Source organism: Haemaphysalis longicornis, unplaced genomic scaffold (genome assembly GCF_048455015.1).
Source record: "Haemaphysalis longicornis isolate Haplotype H1 unplaced genomic scaffold, Haemaphysalis longicornis Haplotype H1 scaffold_81, whole genome shotgun sequence".
NCBI classification, from domain to species: Eukaryota; Metazoa; Arthropoda; class Arachnida; order Ixodida; family Ixodidae; genus Haemaphysalis; species Haemaphysalis longicornis.
In genome coordinates this window covers 1,189,054-1,210,030 of record NW_027526449.1, presented here as the reverse complement: position 1 = coordinate 1,210,030, position 20,977 = coordinate 1,189,054, and the positions used below count along the sequence as shown (strand labels likewise).

At 44.4% G+C, this 20,977-nt stretch overlaps 1 protein-coding gene across 1 annotated transcript in view; it reads right to left on the bottom strand.

Moving 5' to 3' along the window:
* The window catches only part of LOC144150945 (uncharacterized), a gene marked incomplete at its 3' end in the record, with an annotated part of 32,815 nt that extends 16,942 nt beyond the window's left edge, over positions 1-15,873 (bottom strand). Inside the window, exons 1-3 of the mRNA XM_077682252.1 lie at positions 15,741-15,873; positions 8,934-9,011; positions 124-309 (exon numbers count right to left, since the gene is read on the bottom strand). Coding sequence (XP_077538378.1) covers positions 124-309; positions 8,934-9,011; positions 15,741-15,813 — 337 coding nt within the window. The remainder of the gene's footprint in view (positions 1-123; positions 310-8,933; positions 9,012-15,740) is intronic.
* Between the last annotated feature and the right edge of the window lie 5,104 nt (positions 15,874-20,977).

The following is a 20,977-nucleotide window of genomic DNA, read 5'->3' as shown; positions in this document are numbered from 1 at the left end:
CAAAAATTATGACTTACTTTTCTTCTTTTGAAAGTGTATGCTGGGTTTCAATGATCACTTGTGTGGCATGAGATTCACAGACCTAAGATTTACATTTTGTGTGGTGCAAAATGTTTAATTTACCTGGTTGGACGCCCGGCGGCACACCGCCAGGCGCAGGAACCACCGGAGAAGGCTGAGGGGGCAATGCTTCCGGTTTCGGGACGGGGCCTGCTTCAGGAGCGCGGCCAGGTGGAGGCTTGTTACCTCCACCGCTTTGAGGGCCAGTTTCCGGGAGACCGCTGTCTATATCACCAAATGCTCGGCGGCCTGGATAAGCACATGAAAGAAATCTTTATGGCATAATTAACTTCTGTATATAGTAGAGATATCAGCGATATTTTATGAGCGCTACAGAGATAAGTATACAGAATAATACTCGAGCATACCAGGTCTGGATACGTCCAAAGAGCTGCCTAAAGTAACGTTAGAGGCGTTATGGTGTTCCGTCAATGATTCCTCTAGGTTAGGACATTACTGATGCCTTTTTTGTTCGAACCTACCTTAATCCTATTCAGCCTTGCGCCGTCCCTACTAATAAATATTCCTCGTTCGTTCGATACAGAAAAGCAAACGTTGGTGACGGTGGCTTAGCTGTCCAGTGCATAACTGGCCATAATATGACAGCAACTGCCAGAAGATGAAATCAATACTAGGTCATCATGACGTATTTTTTAACTTCTAGCACAGGCTTATGAGGAGAAAGGAATGAAGAAAACAAATGTTATTCTACCTATCCAATAACTTTCTTACAACTTGAAGAACTACGGAATGTTCGCAACTTGCATTCCCATTATATAGCAGCTTTCAAAGCTCGCAAACAGCTAAACACTACAGATAAATATTTTGACATACCCCTTCATCACTGTAATTTATTCTTATTGTCGAAGCATAAATCAGCTTTTATTAGTGTGCACAATATCAGGGGGGCATGCCCTGGCACCTCCTTGCGGCGCTGCCCCACACACCGGTTGTTTTTCTATTTATAAAACGTGGTCACTATTAGGAATAGTAACCAAAAACGTGATAAACAAAAGTGGTATAGTTAAGGAAGTAAAACGGAAACTTGAGACATTTGTAAACATTGTCCCGTGTCCTGAAGGGACACTGAATTGATTTGTGAGATTATTTCTGAGATTGTGAGTTTGTGAGATTATTTGTGCACATAAAAGTGTGGACTCCCTTGGCCGTGTAATGACCCCTGTGGGTGTGATTACGCGAATTTAATTAGAAAAATGTCAGTTCAGAAGTGCTGTTCTTATTTCGGCATCCCGCTTCAATATTTCTTATAAAGGTTACTATGACGCCACTTTTCATGTTTGGTGTTACCGCGCCAACTGCGCGGCTCGCCAACCACAGCGTCGACAAAATCAGTGGGTCGGGTCTCCCGGCGTGTCGTCGCTATCCAATCGGGCAGTAAATCCTGAACACCAACAAATTTTCTGCAACGAAGAACGTGCCTTTATTTCGTTGGTTTGTAGACTGCATTGTGTTTAATAAAGTCGAGGAAGTAAAACGAAAACTCCACACTAGCATATATGCGATACCTTAGTGGCGTTACAGCGCTTCGCTAACTTCGCTTCACAGGATTTGTAGGCTGCATATGTGTGTTCCACAATTGCGCGTGTACAAAAGGTCAGTTAAATAGAGGAGACGAGTCAACGAAGTTTTAGTAGGTAGGGAAGAACTAGAATCGACGGAAGTTTTTGTTGTAAAGCGCCCAACCGAGGCACAATCGAGGTGTAGTTTTTGCGCAGGGGAAATGGCTGACTAGTTTACAGCACGACCGTACAGTTGTGATTCCTTTTGCTGACCTGACAGGGCACCAAATAGAAAGTACCACTATGTTGAATTTGAAAAAAAAAGAGTAACATGTGGTAACCCATTGAGCTCCTTGAGAGCCCGAAATATGTTCTTAGGCGAGAAAATGAAAGGGATACTACGCATCACCTTGGGCTAAATACCTAAAACGAAAAGATAACCCGAAAACACCAACACATCTCTCAATAGGTAAAAAATGACAGATAAATCTATTTCACTGCCCTCACGAGCATAGCTCTAAACCAACCACGCGAAACAGGAATATAAATACCTGAAATTCAATGTTATCACACGTTTGGGTGTATTCCATCGCCTTGATTCAGTTACTTATAAACACAAAAATAAAGCACTTAAGCGGAACTGACTGATTATTAAAAGTCAATTTATTGGAGTGCCTTCTCGAGAATACCTAAAAAGGAAAGTAAGAGATAATGCCTGGGAGCCGCGTTTTTTGAATTGCACCAGGCACAGCCAGGGATAGCGGGAGAGAGAAGCGAGAAATATTACCTCAGCAATAATTTCTAATTTTGGCATTTTAAATTTTTCACACTTTTGCGACATATAGTCAGACTGTTTGCGAAGTGGACTGAAGCCGAAACAAAGTAGCATAAATTACTCAAGCAACCTCAAAAAGAGACGGTAAGAACCGTTAAATACAACAGCCTAAATAAGACCTTATGTACGTAAAGTTATCCTTGCAATAAAATAGTTTAAGGTAAAAAATTGACATTAGTGGAAGCTATACATGTTTGTTTAATGTAACACAATGATGTGATTGAAATTTATAAAAGGAGCAAACTAGGTGCAGCAATATTCAGTTCAGTTTTAAAGTTTCGCTTCTGATACAAAAATTAGACGACACGCTAGGATCAAAGATGGTGGGGTTCTGAATAAGGGCATAAAATGGCGCACTGTTTGTCTTCGGTGTTTACAGCACGACCGTACAGTTGTGATTCCTTTTGCTGACCTGACAGGGCACCAAATAGAAAGTACCACTATGTTGAATTTGAAAAAAAAAGAGTAACATGTGGTAACCCATTGAGCTCCTTGAGAGCCCGAAATATGTTCTTAGGCGAGAAAATGAAAGGGATACTACGCATCACCTTGGGCTAAATACCTAAAACGAAAAGATAACCCGAAAACACCAACACATCTCTCAATAGGTAAAAAATGACAGATAAATCTATTTCACTGCCCTCACGAGCATAGCTCTAAACCAACCACGCGAAACAGGAATATAAATACCTGAAATTCAATGTTATCACACGTTTGGGTGTATTCCATCGCCTTGATTCAGTTACTTATAAACACAAAAATAAAGCACTTAAGCGGAACTGACTGATTATTAAAAGTCAATTTATTGGAGTGCCTTCTCGAGAATACCTAAAAAGGAAAGTAAGAGATAATGCCTGGGAGCCGCGTTTTTTGAATTGCACCAGGCACAGCCAGGGATAGCGGGAGAGAGAAGCGAGAAATATTACCTCAGCAATAATTTCTAATTTTGGCATTTTAAATTTTTCACACTTTTGCGACATATAGTCAGACTGTTTGCGAAGTGGACTGAAGCCGAAACAAAGTAGCATAAATTACTCAAGCAACCTCAAAAAGAGACGGTAAGAACCGTTAAATACAACAGCCTAAATAAGACCTTATGTACGTAAAGTTATCCTTGCAATAAAATAGTTTAAGGTAAAAAATTGACATTAGTGGAAGCTATACATGTTTGTTTAATGTAACACAATGATGTGATTGAAATTTATAAAAGGAGCAAACTAGGTGCAGCAATATTCAGTTCAGTTTTAAAGTTTCGCTTCTGATACAAAAATTAGACGACACGCTAGGATCAAAGATGGTGGGGTTCTGAATAAGGGCATAAAATGGCGCACTGTTTGTCTTCGGTGTTTTACAGCAGGGTTTTCTCTCTAAAAGAGAGAGAGAGAGAGAGAACAAACTTTATTTCATCCTCAGATTCAGGGAAGCAAGGTGGGGGAGGCCCAGAGGGCGTCCGCGACCGCCAGGGCTCGCGCCGTGACCAGCTCTTGATTGGCGCCGTCCGAGCGGTGCAACCACTGCTCCCGGAGGTGGGGGAGGGAGAGAGGGGGGAAGGGGTCCTTGGGACACTCACATAGCCCATGATGGCGCGTGTCGAGCGCCCCGCCCGTAGGACAGGCAGGGGAGGTGATGAGGTAAGGATGGGTGTGCGTTAGAATGATGCGGCAAGGAAAGGTGCGGGTTTGAAGCTGTCGCAACACGAGAGCGGCTGCCGGTGAGAGGTTTGGGTAAGGGAGTGGGTACGTCAGGGCGGAGGAGGCGGAAGTGGAGGGTAATGTGCCTTAATGTCAGGAGGGCTTTTGGCCTCTCTGGAGGGGTACCGTGTGTAGCCGGAAAAGAAACGGCGGTTCGGTGAGAAAGCTCGCGAGCAAGTGCGTTTACCGTCTCATTCGCGCGTACTCCCGTGTGGGCCGCGGTCCACAACAGGGTCATGGTATCGGGGGGTGGGGGGGGGGGGAGGTTAGTTGTGAGGATCGTAAGTGCGACCAGGGATATTTCACCCCGAAGAAAGTGTCTTAAAGCTGACTGCGAATCAGACAGAACGTAGGCTGTGGTCGGGCGATGTGAAATCGGCAGGGCAATAGCTGCCTCCTCCGCCGTCGTAGTGTGGTCGGTTGGAATGGTGGCTTCGATGGGCGTCGCGGTGCCTACAGCCGACATTACATGCGCCTTGCTGCCATGGTAGGGAGAGGTATCTGTGTATAGTGTGTGTGGGGCTGGGGGGTGCATTCGGGCATGTGCCTTCCCCCTAGCCGGGCGACGTTCAGAGTGAAACGTTGGGTGCATATGTCATGGGAAAGGTTTAATTCGCAAGGGTAATCTGATTTCTCGTGGGACCGGGATGGGTTTTGTCTGTGTGGTGGTTGGTTTTATTCTCACGGAGTGTTGCACAAACTGCCCCTAGGGAGAAGCTGCCAGCCGAGTTTGTTGGGACGTATTGTTAGTTTCAATTAGCTCTGAAATGGTGCTGTGGAGACCTAGCTTGTCTAGCCTGTCGTTCGGGATGTGTGGGCGGAGGAGCAAGGCATGTCGATACGCTTTCCTCAGCGAGACATCCAATTTTCGTGTGGTAGAGGGGTTAGGAGAAGGTATGGTAATTGGTAGAGTATTCTATTAAGGAGAACGCGGTGGACCAGGCGCAGGCGATCCTGTTCCAACAGCCCTCTGTTTCTGGTGGAAGCCCTACGTATGAGTTGGGTGATCTGTGCGACGTGTTTACGCACGTGCTGGAGGGTTGGTATAGGTGAGCGATTGTGTATGAGTGTGATACCCACGATCTTGAGCTTCTCAACCACTGAGATGTCATCGCCGTTGACTCTGAGATTTAAAGGGGGTTGGGGGGGGGGGGGGGTAGGTGGGAACTTTTTTCCGGGTAGGGTGAAGATGAGCATTGGCGACTTGGTAGGAGAGCAGGTTAGTGCAAGGGGCTGTATGTGTCTTAGCATGGTGTCCAGGCCTCTTTTTAAAGTGTGTTCACCGTGGCCATCTGATCCCCGTGTCACCCAGAGAGCGATATCATCTACGTACAGCGTGCTGCGCAGGGCTGGAATGGTGAGGAGGGCTCCCGCCAGGGGGATTAGGGTGATGTTAAAAAGCATTGGAGAGAGCACGGCTCCTTGTGGTGTACCTCTGTTCGGCATGAAGAAGGGTTCGCAGCGCATCGATCCCAGCCCAATCGTGGCCGTGCGATCGCATAGGAAGTTGTAAGTGTACTGATAAAAGTTGAGTCCGAGGTTTAAGTCACAGATAGCTTGTAGAATTCCTTGGCGGGAAACCCTGTCAAAAGCTCTCTGTAAATCCAATGATAGAAGTGCGCTGTTGTCTGTCTTTGGTGGGTGTAGATGTAGGTCATGATGGTGTTGCAAGAGAGCATCCTGCGTTGAAAGGTTGGGTCGGAAGCCCAGCATATTAGGGGGGTACAGCTGGTGTTGTTCTAGGTATCCCTTTACTCTATCTTGCAGTATGTGCTCCAAAAAGCTTACCCATGCATGATATCAATGAGATTGGGCGCAGGTTTTAAAAGGAGAGTTCCTTCCCCGGCTTGGGGATTAGTTTAATGGCCGAGTGCTTCCATTGCTGGGGGAGCGTGTGGTTGAGCCATTGGCCGTTTATATCGGCCAACAGACTCTCTACACCTTCATCGTTAAGCTGTCTCAGGATTTAATTGGTCTTGCTTGCTCCAATTCCTTTGTGGTTATGGGTGCATCTAGGGTGCCATGGGGTATTCCCTTATAGGGTGGGGCGGACTCGTCTTGCGGAGGGAGGGGGGACGTAGATTGCCCTTAGGTTCCTACATAACTCTTTCTTTGGTAGGCCCGCATCAGTGATCATTTTAGTTGTGTTATTGGCTGTTTGTTTCTTTGTGTTGGTTGGGTTTAGGAGTGCCTTTAGTATGTGCCTATGTGCCAGGCCTTCCGGGGGCACAGCTGACCCTTAAGCCCACCCCACGTGTCAAGCCAGTGATTTCTCGCAAGGCTAGCCACATATGAGTCTATTTCGTTACGAATGTTGTTTAGTTTGTTCTTGAGTACTCGCAGGTGCTTGTGCTTGCGCCAACGAGCCTCCAGACTGTTGTGTGCTTCCCACAAATGTGCTAGGTGTTTGTCTACATACTGGGTCGGTGGTTGGGGCTCAAGGATGGTGGTTGCATCTTTGCGCACCTGTAGTAGTTGGGTGGCCTATTCATCTCTCTCTAAGCCGCGTTGTTTCGAGCATGTTGCCACCACACAGTCCCCAAACATCAATCATATTCGCTCTTTTTTGGTGCTAGTGCTTGACCAAAGCTCTATTCTTTTTTGAAGCTTCTGAAAACCCTATTTAGCTTTTAAAACAGCGCAAACGATCATAGCTTTCGCCTCGTACTTGCCTGGTGCCCACTTAACACTTCAAGCTTCTTTTTGTTTCAGAAATTGGAACTCACTAATCTTTCTTCGTTTTTTCTTCTATTGGAAACGTTACTTGTTTCGCTAGTGAACACAACTGCTTGATTTTTTTTCATGTCCTGTGTCTTATTTTTTGTGCAAAATAAAAGATGCACGAAATTGTGAACAGCGATCGCGGACAAATTGATCCAAGCTGGAGGTGCTGCCATCGAAGAGAAATCTTAGAGAATTTGAGAGGGTGGCTTGGGTTAATCGCCAGTTCGCACATATTAGTATACACTGACTTGACAAACGGCAGTGGCTCTGGCCTCCAACCGCAGAAGTCATTGTGCTGTAGTTACCCAAAAATGCCAGCATGTTACTGAAAAGTAAAGGAAGACAACTCTTCCAGATTCTCATGACTGTGGTTTGTGGCCTTAAAGCTTGGCTCAGCATACGTCCCTGCATACATTGATTCAATGTTTACGTGCACGTGCCGTACAGTTTGTTTTACGCTCAAAGCAACTCCAGTAGAGCTGTTTAACTATTTACTTTTCTCACGTAATCCTTCCGACTGCTTAAAGGCGTTTTGTGTGATGATTTTATTCTCGCAATTTTCGACCTTTCTGCGTTATTACGCATGTATGCTTGCACAAGCGCTGGTCTCTACGAAGAAGAGGCACTTTTCTCTGGCCTTACTTTGGAATTTTTACCTCTGTGTAACCCTAAAATAGAAAGATCTTTTGCGAACACTTTAACCCTGTTGTCAACTATTGAGTCATCAAAATAAATCTACGTTATTTCCCTTGTTTCTGTTTAGGCCATGAAATTTTATACAATAATAGGTACAGACAAATCTGGCGCTGGTGGCAACGCGAACTCCGAGATTGCGCTTACGCTTAGATAGGCACAATAGGTAGTAGTGGAACCGGATTTCGTACCATTGAAACGTGGTTACGTCTGCGCACGTATAGTGTTTTTATGAAAAAAAGTATTTCCTGAGCGGTTCCCTACTTATAAATTACTGCGTGCACAGAAAATTTAGCTCCTAAAAATTGGTGTTTAACGAAATCAAACGGCGTGTTGAGGTAAAAAGCGGACGCGGAGTCGAGGAGGTTTGCGGAGTACGTTTGCCATTGGCCGCCAACCACAGCGGGGTACAGACTTCTGGAAAAAACTTTTGCAAACATTTAGACTCTTTCAGTGTTTATTATTAGGAAAAGATACTGCGCTACTAGAGAAAGCAACCGTTTATCTTAGGAGAACGTACTTTAGCCTGAGTGACATTCATCAAGGAGCTTCCCCATCAGCCACTGGTCTGGCTGGTCTACGCCACAGTGGCCGGCGTTCAAACGGAAAGTATGACTGTTCCAAGCAGTTCGCAGTCTCGATGAGCTTTTAAAATACAGTACTCTGCCGAATGAGCAGTGCCGCAACTTCTTATTCGTAGGCAACTTTACCGCATACTGCGCCGTCATCTGCGCTTAAGTGCTTGCTGCGCAGTCAATTATTTTCCACCCAATTCGCAACTCGGATTAAAAACCTTTCCGCTCAGGGCAACGTCAGTGCACGTGCGGCGCTCAGTTCAAGAAGAAACGCTTTTCTGAATGCTTAACACCCCGCCTCGGCAAAAGCCTTCATGCAAGATCACGGCGAAAACAAAACTGGCTGCACTATCTAATCCAAAGTACTTTCCGCAAATCCATAGAATGCCAATCCAAATTCACAAATACCCATCCCGTCCTTCGCGGCGGCCGACCGAAGCACAAGGTTCCTCACTAGTTATTATTGCATGAAACTCTATGATTCAGTCCACTCTTGCAACGTCAACCTTAAGCAAAGTGCAACGAATCTCGCACAGTTATTGAAAGCGTACCAAAACGCGAAATTCTAGTGCACCAGGTATTACACACGTTTTTGCGCATACGTGTGCTTTTAGAGATTCTGTGGCAACGTTGTATAGTTTCTGTACTGCTATATAGTTTCTTTACTGGTTATACCACGCAGAGCGGCTGGTGTTATTTTACCCAACCGCTTCTTTGAATACAATGACTGAGAATTGCTCCTTATGCTCACGCTGAACAGTACACAATCATTGGCCCTGAAAAATAAGAGTCTATGCCGGAAGCTTCACGAATAAACGTATACTTTCCAGCGTACCTGCCAGTACTTCTTCGGGCGTGGCTTGTGTGGGCTGACTGCGGGCTCTACTGCCATAACCAAGAATAACGATTCCAGCTGAAACAAATCGAACACAACTCAATAAAACAAAGAACAATAAAATCACACGAAGCATAAATACTCATTTTATGATGCGAGATGTCAACAATAAGCATCCCTCATAGGGAGTAGGTCACACTCTATGAAAATAAAAAAAAATAAACAGACTTCTCTGAACAATACGCCGCAGGAATTACAAATAAATATTTCATTTTATGGTCGAAACGGCCCTAGAGCGAAGGGTAGCACATCATTAAGAACATAAGGAAGCGTAAGCATCTGTGAGGTGACATCACGAACAGGAAAGGAGTAAGGATTTGGGAAAACTAAAGCTTGACATTGTCGTACGGGCGCATTGGTCAGACGAGAACTAAAGGTGGTAGACGCGCAGTCGTCTACTGCAAAGATCCCCGAAGTATTCCCTGCACAGACGGAAAAGGGGCTGATTCCAGCACAAAAGAGGTATTTGTCGTAAGAATTTAACGCAAGTCTAGGGTAATAATGTGTTCTATATGTCCTACTTGTAGTCAAGAGAACATATAGCTGACCGCTAGCAGAAAATGTTGCTATGGGGTGGCAAACGTACCAACCTATATCGAGTATGATCCTAAACACACGTCTCTGTATCTCACCGCATGCAGAAATACAAATAAACAGTCGCTATACTGTTAGAAAGAACACCACCCTGATGTTTTGCTTGCACAACAATCCTAACGTCTCAATGACTGCCTCTGTGAAATTTCAATTCCTCGTGTCAAGAAACCACATAATTTATGAATTTAGTGTAAATATCCGCAAAAATGAAATCTTTTAAGGCCAGCTCTCTAGAAACGCAGTCTGGTTCTCAACCCTGACATACTTCCTCTGATTTTCTCTTCGCTCTCAATTATACAAAAGATTAGATATATTTTGGATACCTTCGAAAGCCGTAAAAGCTATAGATAGCTTCTGCGAGTACGTCGAATCAACAATGAAGGCCACAACCCAGTTCATAATCGTGATGGGTGACTTTAACGTAATAGTCGGTTGGAACCTCCGGAATAGACAATCGCAGCAGTCGAGTTGATACACTGGTGGGTTTTGCAGCGAGAAATAACCCGAGGCTGATGCGCACGTTCTTTTAGAAGCGAAATAATTGGAAATGGGCGTGGAAAAGGCCTGATAGCACAGGCCAAAATAAAATTGACTTCATTTTAACTAACAACCCGGGTACCGTGAAAGACATAGGGGTGGTAAGTATGGTTCAAAGTGAGGATGGATAGATGCAAGCTATGGCCGAATCTCACGTGAGAAAGAAGGAAACTCGTAAAAAGTAAGAAACCCCGCAAGAAATCACTCAGAGACAGATCACAGGATTTAAAAAGAACTTCCCGAAACTAATTCTCGCTGCTGAACTAGCAGAAACAGGTCAGCGTAGGCAGAATAAACGACAACCTAACATCCGCGCCGCGATAAGTCAATCAGCAGCAGCTGTATGAGAAGCGACAGGTAGGGAACAAACTGGAAAACTAGGACAAGAACGAACAAAATGCCAAACGTGAAAGCATGAAAGTGTAAAGTACGGTGGATCGGATTGAATTGGCCAAGATTTCAAAACTGACTAACCCAAGTAAAACATATGAAATCCGCGCATACAGAGTGGTAGTGATCGAGGAAATGCTGCAAATAGGGCGAACCGTGAAAGGAACTAAGAGAAAGCTAGCCATTAGCACAGACAGGATGTGCGCACTCAAAGATGAGCAGTGAAACATTACGCACAACTTGGACGGGACATTAAAGGTAGCAGAACAATTCTAAACCAGGCTTTATACCAGCGACGTTAGACAGGGAAACAACTGAGGCTACGAGAGGAATTTCGATTGTCCCACTAGAAACTAAAGTGGAAGTTAAAAAGCCTCTCCAAAGCGTAAAAATAGGAACCGCAACCGGTGGCGATTATGTAACCGGAGATATTGTACTGGAAAGCTTTCTGTAGTATTTCTGAAATGCTTGAAGACTCAAAAGTGCCCATAGCGTAGAAAATCGCCAACAGTATTCTGATTCATAAGAAGGGAAATCCCGAGGACCTCAAGAATGAGACCTGTCAGCCTAATCTCAGTTTTTTATAAGCTGTTTACCTGAATTATAATTAGCCGCATATGTGAAACCTTGTATTCCCAACAACCCAGGCAGCAGGCTGGCTTTAGGAAAGTGTACGCAACCGTAGGTTACATCCATGTCGTCAACCATATGACAGAAAATCCGCAGAGTGAACTAGCCCCTTTAAATAAAATTCATTGATTACGAGAAAGCGTTTGATTCCGCAATCACCGCAGCCGTTTTAGAAGCACAAAAAGACCAGGGAATAGAGGAAATCAACATAAGACTTCTAGAAGACATTTATAAGGGATGCTCGGGCAGGATAACCCTCCACAAGAAAAGCGATAAAGTTTCTATCCGACAGAGAGTAATACAGGGAGATACCACCTCTCCGATACTAATCACACCACGTCTGGAGGAGGGTATTTAGAAAGCTTGACGGGGAAAACAATAAATTAAAAATAAACTGAGAATAACTGAGTCATTCGAGGTTTGCGGACGACATAGTATTACTAAGACTGCAGAACACCTGCCAACAATGCTTACAATTAGAAAGCATGGCTGTGAGGGTAAAAATAAATATAAATAAGTCTAAGATGGTGACGACTAGCCATGTCCAAAACGTCTTTTGCAGCTTATGACACGAGACGCTAGAAGAACTAAAGGAGTACTACTACCTCGGACAGATCATTAGCGCTGACCCTAAACGAGAGATAATCCGGCACAGAATAGGTATTGGTCGGGAGCACTCGGCAAGCACTCCGAAATAATGCAAAGTAAGCTACCTCTTTCACTCAAAAGAAAAATCTGCAACCAGTGTGTACCACCGGGGATGAGATACGGAGACGAAACGTGGCGCCATACTAGTCAACTGAAAACTAATTTAGGTCGGCTCAACGGGAAATGAAGCGAAGAATGTTATACTCCTGTCAAACGTGCCTATTTAAGTGCACTTGCACGGAGTGCACTCAGCTAAAATGTCATTCGGGAGCGGCTAAACGACAAACGCGAGTGACACTTTACAAGAAATGCATTTTAAGCTGAGTGTAGTCCTGAAACACACTTTACCGGGGCCAGCTCGCCGAGTGAGTAATCTCGTGAACAGAAGTCCGAAAAATCAGAAAAAATAACCTAAACCCGCGAGCGTTTAGATGATAATAAGTAACGTTAAATGTTAATTATCGATATATTGCTTATTTACTTTTACACAAATTGAAGCAGCTACGAAAAATAAGAAAATAACCTGACTCAATGATGATGATGATTATGATGAGTGGCTTTCCCTTTTAATCGGGCGTCGGTTGTCAGCAACCGACTTGCCTGTTCTATTACGTGTACTTGCCCTACTTTCAGCTAACCTATAGATTTGCTTCCTCCCTCCCATCTCTCCCTTTTTTCTGTTTTAAACTCATCGCCCCCAACCCCCTTTTTTGTCCCCTCGCTTTTCCAAATTATCATCCGTATGATTACTCCGCCTGCCTACCCATCCCTTCCATACTTTGATTGATTGTAGGGTTTAACGCGCCGACGCAACGCAGGCGATGAGGCGCGCCGTAGTGGAGGGCTCCGGATTAATTTTGACCACCTGGGGATCTTTATCGTGCGCCGAAATCTCGTACACACGGGCGTTTTTGCTTTTCGCCTCCATCAGAAAAGCGACCGCCGCGGCCGGGAATCGAACCCGCGACCTCGTGCTCAGCAGCGCAACGCCTTAGCCACTGAGCCACCACGACGGGCCTTCCATACTTTCCCTTCCCTACCTTTCCTCCGGAGTGTAAATGTAAACACACTGCTCCTTGATGCCCACGAAATAACTTTATTTCCGTACAAATTGTAAACTAAAAATGTTCGCTCATAACTTTTAATGATTTGAAAAAAACACCAAACATAGTCAAATGTTCACACAAAAAGTTCTACAATAGGTCATAGATATTTGGTGTAACACCCTTTTGATTACTTCTTTTTCCATAATTTAAGACCTGCGGTATCCATATCTTCGCAAACATGTTTTGAATGACCTTCAGGAAATGGAATTCTCATCTTGTTGTCTGCTTTTCTGTACGTTTTTTGAAATGTATTGTTCTGACCATTTCTTTTTTATTATTCTATCATTGTTAATTGTCGATGTACATGTGTAAACTTGTATTCGGTGATTATGCTCGTCGCAGAGCCTTGTAGTGTTTTTTTGGGCTCCGTAAAAATGCATATGCTAGCTACCAGGAAACGCAGCCGTGGGGCCCCTGATGGAATGCTTTAATGGCGATGACTGAGTTACAAAGACAATAATGGCATTGCACGCTCCTCTAGGCGCGACCTGCGGATTCACGAGCGCACGGTCTCTTCCTCTTATTCGCCGCCTGCTAGTTTCCAACATCCTCAGGGGCCTCAAGTGTGGCGGAATCCAGTTCTAGAAGACGTAGCTTCTGTACTGGTCTTGCTCCTAGACCTTTCCTCCTGGAAATCGCACTGAACAGGTTCGAATCAATCCGTCAGAGCCTGGGTACACTTCATGAACCCGGACCAGAATAACTTGGGCGTCTTAGGAATGTCCACTAGTAGAACGTCGCTGACATTTAAATTTCCCGAATGATGCGTGAGTGACCGATGCGCTGATGGTAGTCGCAACAAATATTCATGTTTCCATCGCTTCCAAAAATCCTTCATAATTTTTTGTTGATGTTGAAATCCCCGGCGGCCGTCATTTCCATCGTGCCCACTCATCTCGTTTGACTTCGTTTATTACTCCAGGTAACATAGTTAGTTGCTGACGAACTAAGACGTTTCCCGGCGTGATGGCTACAGGATCATTTGCGTCATTCTCATTGTATGAGAGCGGTGGTGAGTTAAGTACCGCTCCAGTCTCAGTCAGAATAGTTGAAAGTCCTCCCGAGCACAGGCAGCTTCGTCCTAAGACTTTGCGGAGTGCTGTTTTCACGGTTCCGATTAACCGTTCCCACCAGCCTCCCCACCATGGGGCCGCTTCAACTATCAACTTCCAACAAATTCTCTGATTTGCAATAAAATCCTGAAAGTCATCTTGTTTAGCCAAGCTGCTCCCTGCCGCCAGTTCACGTAGGTAGCGAGTGCATCTAAGGGGAGCCCTCGCGTCAGTACATCTGCAGGGTTGGTTTTCCCTGCACAAACTCGGCAGCTACAGCCTGATGTGTTGGACATGCAGCTTTTACCCAGGAAACACCTAGTTTTATCGGGAAACAAAAATTCAACAGAATTGAAATGAATTTATTGCGGACAAGACTTGTTACGCATGTGGAATTCGTGTGTAGATCATGCTTCAGAAGCATTCATCAGGCCTGCTTCGGCTGCAGGACCGTTCCAGCTGTCTAAATGAATGTGCGGCCAACCAGCGGTTGTTCTTATACGCTCGAGCAGAACGTAAACATTAAACTTTACATGTGAGTCCGGTGATCATTCCGATTCTTTCAAGTGTGAATTCTGAGGCGTGCAGCTCGTTTCTTCCACGAGGTGCCTCCTGGTAGTGACGCCCTTTTAGAAGCCATGTACATCCTTAATGTACCCCTCTTTCTGCCGGACAATGAAATCCTACTATACTAATGTTCCGCCCTTCTTTTGTGGCCACGTTCTCTTTCCACGAGACACCGTCGCGTGAACCTGATGCCTATATAATGCTCTGGCTCCAGTTCCCAAGGGAACTGCACTTATGCAAAAATAAGGATCTCCCACAATTCCAGATAATAACACTTGCCCAAAGCTTGGCCTCGGCTGTGGGTTGATGTTTTAATGAGGTACTTCTTGGGGAACACCATTATTATAATTTAAAATGCCCCCTTCATTAAACACATTTAGAACCCAAATCTTCCACTAAAACCGCTGGAAAAATTTAAATGATCTCATTCCTATGACTCGAACACTGGAAATGAGTTTTTAATTGTGGATTCACGAAACCTTAATGTACGGAACTATAAATAATATAATATTCACAGAGGGGTGTTTTTGCAGAACCAGGTCGCTCTACAGAAGTCAAACGCTTTTACCGAACGTGCAGTAGGGAGTTTTGAAGCGATTTTATCTATTACTTCACTGTCATTGCTCCTTATCAAGACGATAGGGCCAAACTTCACTCTTCAGCGATTGGTGATTTATGGCACAGGAGAGAGGGGTAAAGATGTGCTGTTCGAGGACGCGTTTCATAATGAGTCATCCCCCCTACTCTAAAACCGCTCGGGGAAGAGAGTTTTACTGCATGTGAGTGTCCTTTGTAAATACAAAATGCAATGGTAATAGCAAAGAAAGCGGCACTTTTTCATGGTACTTCGGTACAAATTTATTAGTATTAGCTACGCCACTTGCCCATTATACGCTCTAACCGACACCTGCACATGGACTCTGCCAGTTATGCCGTGTTCACTTGTATTCACTACTCTATGACGGCCATAAATACTGCATAAAGTTATTACATTTTCTCTTTTTATCGAATCTTTGACTTTGTACGGCGATCTCTAAACACGGATAACGAATAACATACCGCAAAGCTTTCAAGCGGAAGGTTAAAGCTATACACAGTGAAGGTCACATCTCTCTTATCGCAGAAAGCAACAATGGGGCTCTCCGAAACCCTTAATAATATGGAGCTCCCGCCAAGCAACTGTCACCATAGCAAGCTACTAAAGACCTGGTTCTAATACTCACATCCCTCGGTGTACGTTGGTGCTACCAAGGTTACCAGAAGAACGCAGCTACTGAAGGAACCTAATCCAATCATATTCCTCGAATGCGCTTTTTCGCGCAGTACAGCGCTGCGTCCGCTCAATGCTCAGAGCATCCAGAATGGGGTTTATTCTTGGAAGAATAGATGCGTCAATCTTGTCATCTTGACATGAGAGGATGCGCAGGCACGGCCCTTCACAATTTTTTAAAGGAAATTGAAGGCCAAAAAATACCCATGTGGCAGCTTCCAAGATTAAAAATTTAAGCAAACGCGGAAAACAACCAATAATATTCGAAGGCTGTGGCACCTTCGGAGCATCACCGCTTACGCCAGACGTGTGCAGAATAACTATGTTTTTACTCCCCGGTGGAAGTAAACGTGGTGGTTTAAAGAACAAAAAGAATCTGGGACAAAAAACACAACGCAAACTGAGATGACACGAAGTATGTACTTTGCTTGTGAAAGTCCAGTGTACGTCAGATTTCTAACTCTGCTTATCCATATTTTGCGTTCTTAGGTGCAGCAACTTCCAAGTTTTTTGCGCCATCCGTGTGGCTTCAATTGTTAAAGACGCTCAATAATCTTGGTTCACTTTGGTCAGCCTGGCTTTGGAATATAATCAATACAAGAAAAAAAATCGCTGGTAACTCAGTGTTTTTGTTTGCTTTGCATGGCAGGAAACATTCCATATTTTTCTTTAAAAAAGGTAAACGATTTGAAGCTTGTGTTTTCTGCAAAACAGGAAACTTGTTAAGCATATCAGTTCTGGGAAGGCACGGGCGGATGAAATAAGTTGCTTTATTTTGCGAATTTTTGTATTAGCTCACCGAGAAGGTCACACATTCGTATTCTAACTTTTCGAACGTCCAGCGAGAGCTCAAATTTTGCTAAAAATATATAACATGGGAAAATATTTTTTTTACAACCAAGCCTATTCTCCATTGTTATAGAGCCGACCACAGGCAAATCAAAACTGCAACAAGGTCGTTAACCACGGCGACTGTTCGACTGGGTGTGTGTTTCTTTGAACAGTGGGTTTATGCTGAAGTTCGTTCACAAGGACAGTCCTAGTATAGCAACCCTTGCTCGGCTTCAGATGGCTCCACGTTTCGAGACGGAGTAATTGTAGGAGCCGGGTCTGAAATATAGCGATGCTGCCTACGTTGCGTGCAAGACGGCACGTGTAGACGCGAATCTTTGGCACCGTCAGGAGACGTTCGGATTTCCTTTACCTTTAACTCGGGGGCATGGTGCACCCTCTATCGATGTTATTTTATTTGATATGGTGCAGAAAAGCAAGTCCAGCAAACTCGCAAACAACCGGGTCAATCGACCATATTTAGGGGAAATCCCCTAGGGGATCTCCCCTAAATAGGGAGCTGTTTACCAAAGTGTCACGGCGTATTTTGGAATCGTAGCACTAGCGAGTGGATGGCTATTTCCATGCCACATAGTTCCCAAGCCTTCAATTATGGCGGGATTTCTAGGCAGCAGTAAGGTATGTCAATCTTATTGTGCCGTTTTCTTACGTAACATTGAAGACATGTCGTTTGATGTCCATGGAGTTGGCGGAACTGTAAAAGTGCTGTTTGCAATTTACGCACTAACGAAGCAAGACTACATAGGGAGGTGCTTACCCTATGGTCATAACTAAAGGCCCATCCACACGGGTGCTTAATATAAACATGGTCACCCGTCGACGTGCCTCGGCCTACGAGCGCGAAGAAAGCCGTACTGTGGCGTATGATGAACGGATTATTAGTCGTTAGTTGCGCCGAAGTCTGCGCAAAGCAGATATATGCGCAGGGCTCCTGCACGCGAAGTGTTCTGAAACCAATTCCGCACCCGTGTCAGAGTAGACGGCTGGTTGTCCGGCAAAGTTGCTAGCACGCAAGGGGCTCTGTGTATTCCCTACGCGTTACTGCCCAGGAGAAAAGGGGTTGTCATTCAAAACAAAAGGCCTGGTTTTATTGTTGTTAGCTCGGACGCAGTTAAACGGTTACAAATTACTGAAACAAGCTTCAGGTGAAGCCGTTCAAGTGGAGTTGAACTTAGGCGTACGGCAGCCGTTCATGTGATTGGTGCTGCCATGGGTTGGCTCTCCCTCGCTGGCACAATGCGCGTCAAAGTGTAGAGACGAAAAAACAGTATATATTATGGATTCTTTGTAGGTGCTAGAGGACGAATCTGTCAGGTTTCCGCTTACGTCTTTGACGATCTCTCCTGGAAAGGGGTGCTGTTCGTTGGACATTGGTTCTTGCGACATTGGTTTCTGTAGCGCGTTGCCCTTTCCCGATGCTTGCACATACATAGTACAGAGTCATTTTCTTTTATCCGCCCTTGCCACAGACCTGAGCCACAAGTTCGCCCCTCTAATCACCTAGTCATCCCCTTGAATTCCTCCGCCATCCTTACTCTCTGTGTCACCCTCGTTAATCCCTTATTAATCCATCTTATTTTATATGATTCACTTTTATTCATCCTAATTTAGGTTGATACACCAATATTCACCTAATGACACCCTCAGTTTTATTAGTGGTAGATAACCATCCACGCACTAGGCGAAGTCTTAGTCGGTTTCAGGCGCGGTTGGAATTTAGCGTGGCATGCAAAGTGGTATTACCACGCAAACTGCATCCCATACAAGCTGCATTCCAACACAAACCCCATGAAGTTAGGATTATTTTCTGCGCACCGAGCACTTTTTGTACCATTTGTCTGGACGACGGCTTTTTGTGAATCGGTTCTGAACAAACAGAGATACAGTGATACCTCGTTAACTCAAACTCGCATATCTGGAAAAATCGGCTAAGTCAAAATTTTCCTCGGCACCGAACCATTTCTTAGACGTCCCATGTATTTGTTGCCCTTTATTTCGAAGTATTTTTGGGCCAAACTACAGATACTTACAAAAATATATAATGAGAGGGGAGCAAAAAGTTCGCCGCTGCGGCCCGTTTCACACGATTCGTGCAATGTTGCCGCGTGTAAGACCCTGGTTTTTTTTCTCATTTAGGTGCGCCTTCCAAAAAGGTGATCTTTTACTTGAACGTGAAGTCTCAGCCTAGAGGCATATCAACTTTGTCAAGGAACTCTGCCGATGAAAGTCTCTTTTATGTCTTTTTGCTCTTTCAAACCTTTATGAAAAGCAAGATTGGAAGCTGCTGTTGAAGAGCTGGTAAGTAGTAGCGGCTTTTTTGCAAATAACTCGATATTTCATGGTGATTCGGGCAACTTTGCTTATCTCAAAAATCCGCTTATCTCGAAATGTTTCCCGGTTGTTACTACTTAGAGTTAACGAAGTATTACTGTTTAAATATCGCCCTAATAACTCGGGCCGTATTCTAAATGAGAACACCCACAATGACCAGGCATGTTCATCCGCATGTGCACCACGCCCGCAAAGCTACACTCATACCTAAACGCAAAATATACGCATAAAATGCATTTGATGTATGTGTGTCTGTGTGTCTGACCAGAGAGCTTCCCTCTGTAGCATGTAAGCACCAACTACCTGGAAGTATGTTTTGTTTGAGTTCTTCATTGCGATGGTTTTGCTATACCGCAAGAGCAGTAATTCTTTTTAAATTCAGTGCGAATACAAACAGGCCCCGAAAGTACAACGCACGATACACAGCGCTAAATTTCAAATAGTTTTATTCCTGATGGGTGCATATAAAAAGTTGCAGCCTTATCGCACCGTTGGAGCATCGCAACGTAACGTCAACTCTTTATAAGTCAATATAAACGACTCCCATTCGTCACATGTGCTTTACAAAAAAGTAAGCAGATTTAGCGCAGTTACTATTGCGTTTAGTTGTGTTTGTGTAAAATTTTAAACATTTGTTTTCAGAAACGCAACCTTGCTCCTGACCTGCGAAACCTCTCTAAAATTCCAAGAGCATGTGTGTGTACAGGCAACGACGCCAGGCGGAGGCACGCTGGCATTTTTTTGGGGGGTATGATACAGAAACGTTGGAACTCACACGCAGCTGTGGTCGCTTTGAGTTGTAACTGGGGGAAATAACACATCTTTAATGAGCATACGGTAGCAACACGCAACCAAAAAATTTAAACTTCTTCCGCCATGTTTGAATTGGACGCCACTTTCTATTCTTGGGATTTACTGGGATCTCTTCTGGTGATTTACTTACAACACGTACATTGAACCAATTTTGCGCCTTCAAAAAAGAGTGTTAAGGATAATTAATTCCGTAGCTCCCTGCTCTCGTGAAAACCTTTGTTCATTCACAGTCAGATAATGTCGGTGATACTGCTACGTGATTACCGTTCAGTTGTGTTATTGCATCAAATAATACACAACAACTCGCCTTTTCCAGCTACCGTTCCTAAAAATTCTTTCGTAGATAGTCGTTCTGCCTCTCAAGGAAAATATTTAATTCCGCAATTCAACAACGTATACGGCCAGCGACGATTGCGGTATACTGATGTGAAGATATGGAACGAGCTTCCTTGTAGAGTTGTTTTGTTTTTAAATCAACGTGCTTCGAATGTCACGGTCAATTTGAAAGCCTATTTTTTATTTTCCCTGTCCTGAAATAACAACCTTTTACATGGTACAGATCGCTGATCATATTTATGTATTGTTCCGCAAGCGATAATCTTGTATTATCCCTGCATTTTCTTCTCTTGTTTCCTGGCTAGTCAAATATTTGATCAAGTGTTTCTGCATGGTCATGCTTTAACTCTTGATTGTGAATGTTTCTGTTTCAATTGTTGTCATATTTTTTTGTGCTGTGCTGCTCACAGGCTGCCTTTACCTTTACACCTTTTTTGCCTTGAATGGTTGTATGCGAGCCGATACTCCCCTACGTAAATTTCTATATTTTGAATGAATCCCGAACTAGCCGAAGGGTAGGGACCCAGATGTTGTTGTTTGTGTTTTGTACCTGTGGAAGCTTCGCAATAAACAATAAACATCATCCTTCTCTGGGGCCGCTCCCTCTATAGGGGGTGGCACTCAAACAAATTGAGTGCCGTGACTGCAGGAAAAATCTAATGAAGGGCTTATTCTTTGACTTGAAATGTCAGCCTAATGGGCACACTTGAATAGGAAAACACGGCGGCCAGAAATTAACGTTGTTGTGGACACGGGGGTGCTATATTTCGCACATCTCCTTGCTCCTCTACTCCTCTCGACAATCATATGAACGGTGTCACCGTGCACTCCAAAGAAGCAGGCAAGTACACTCCCACG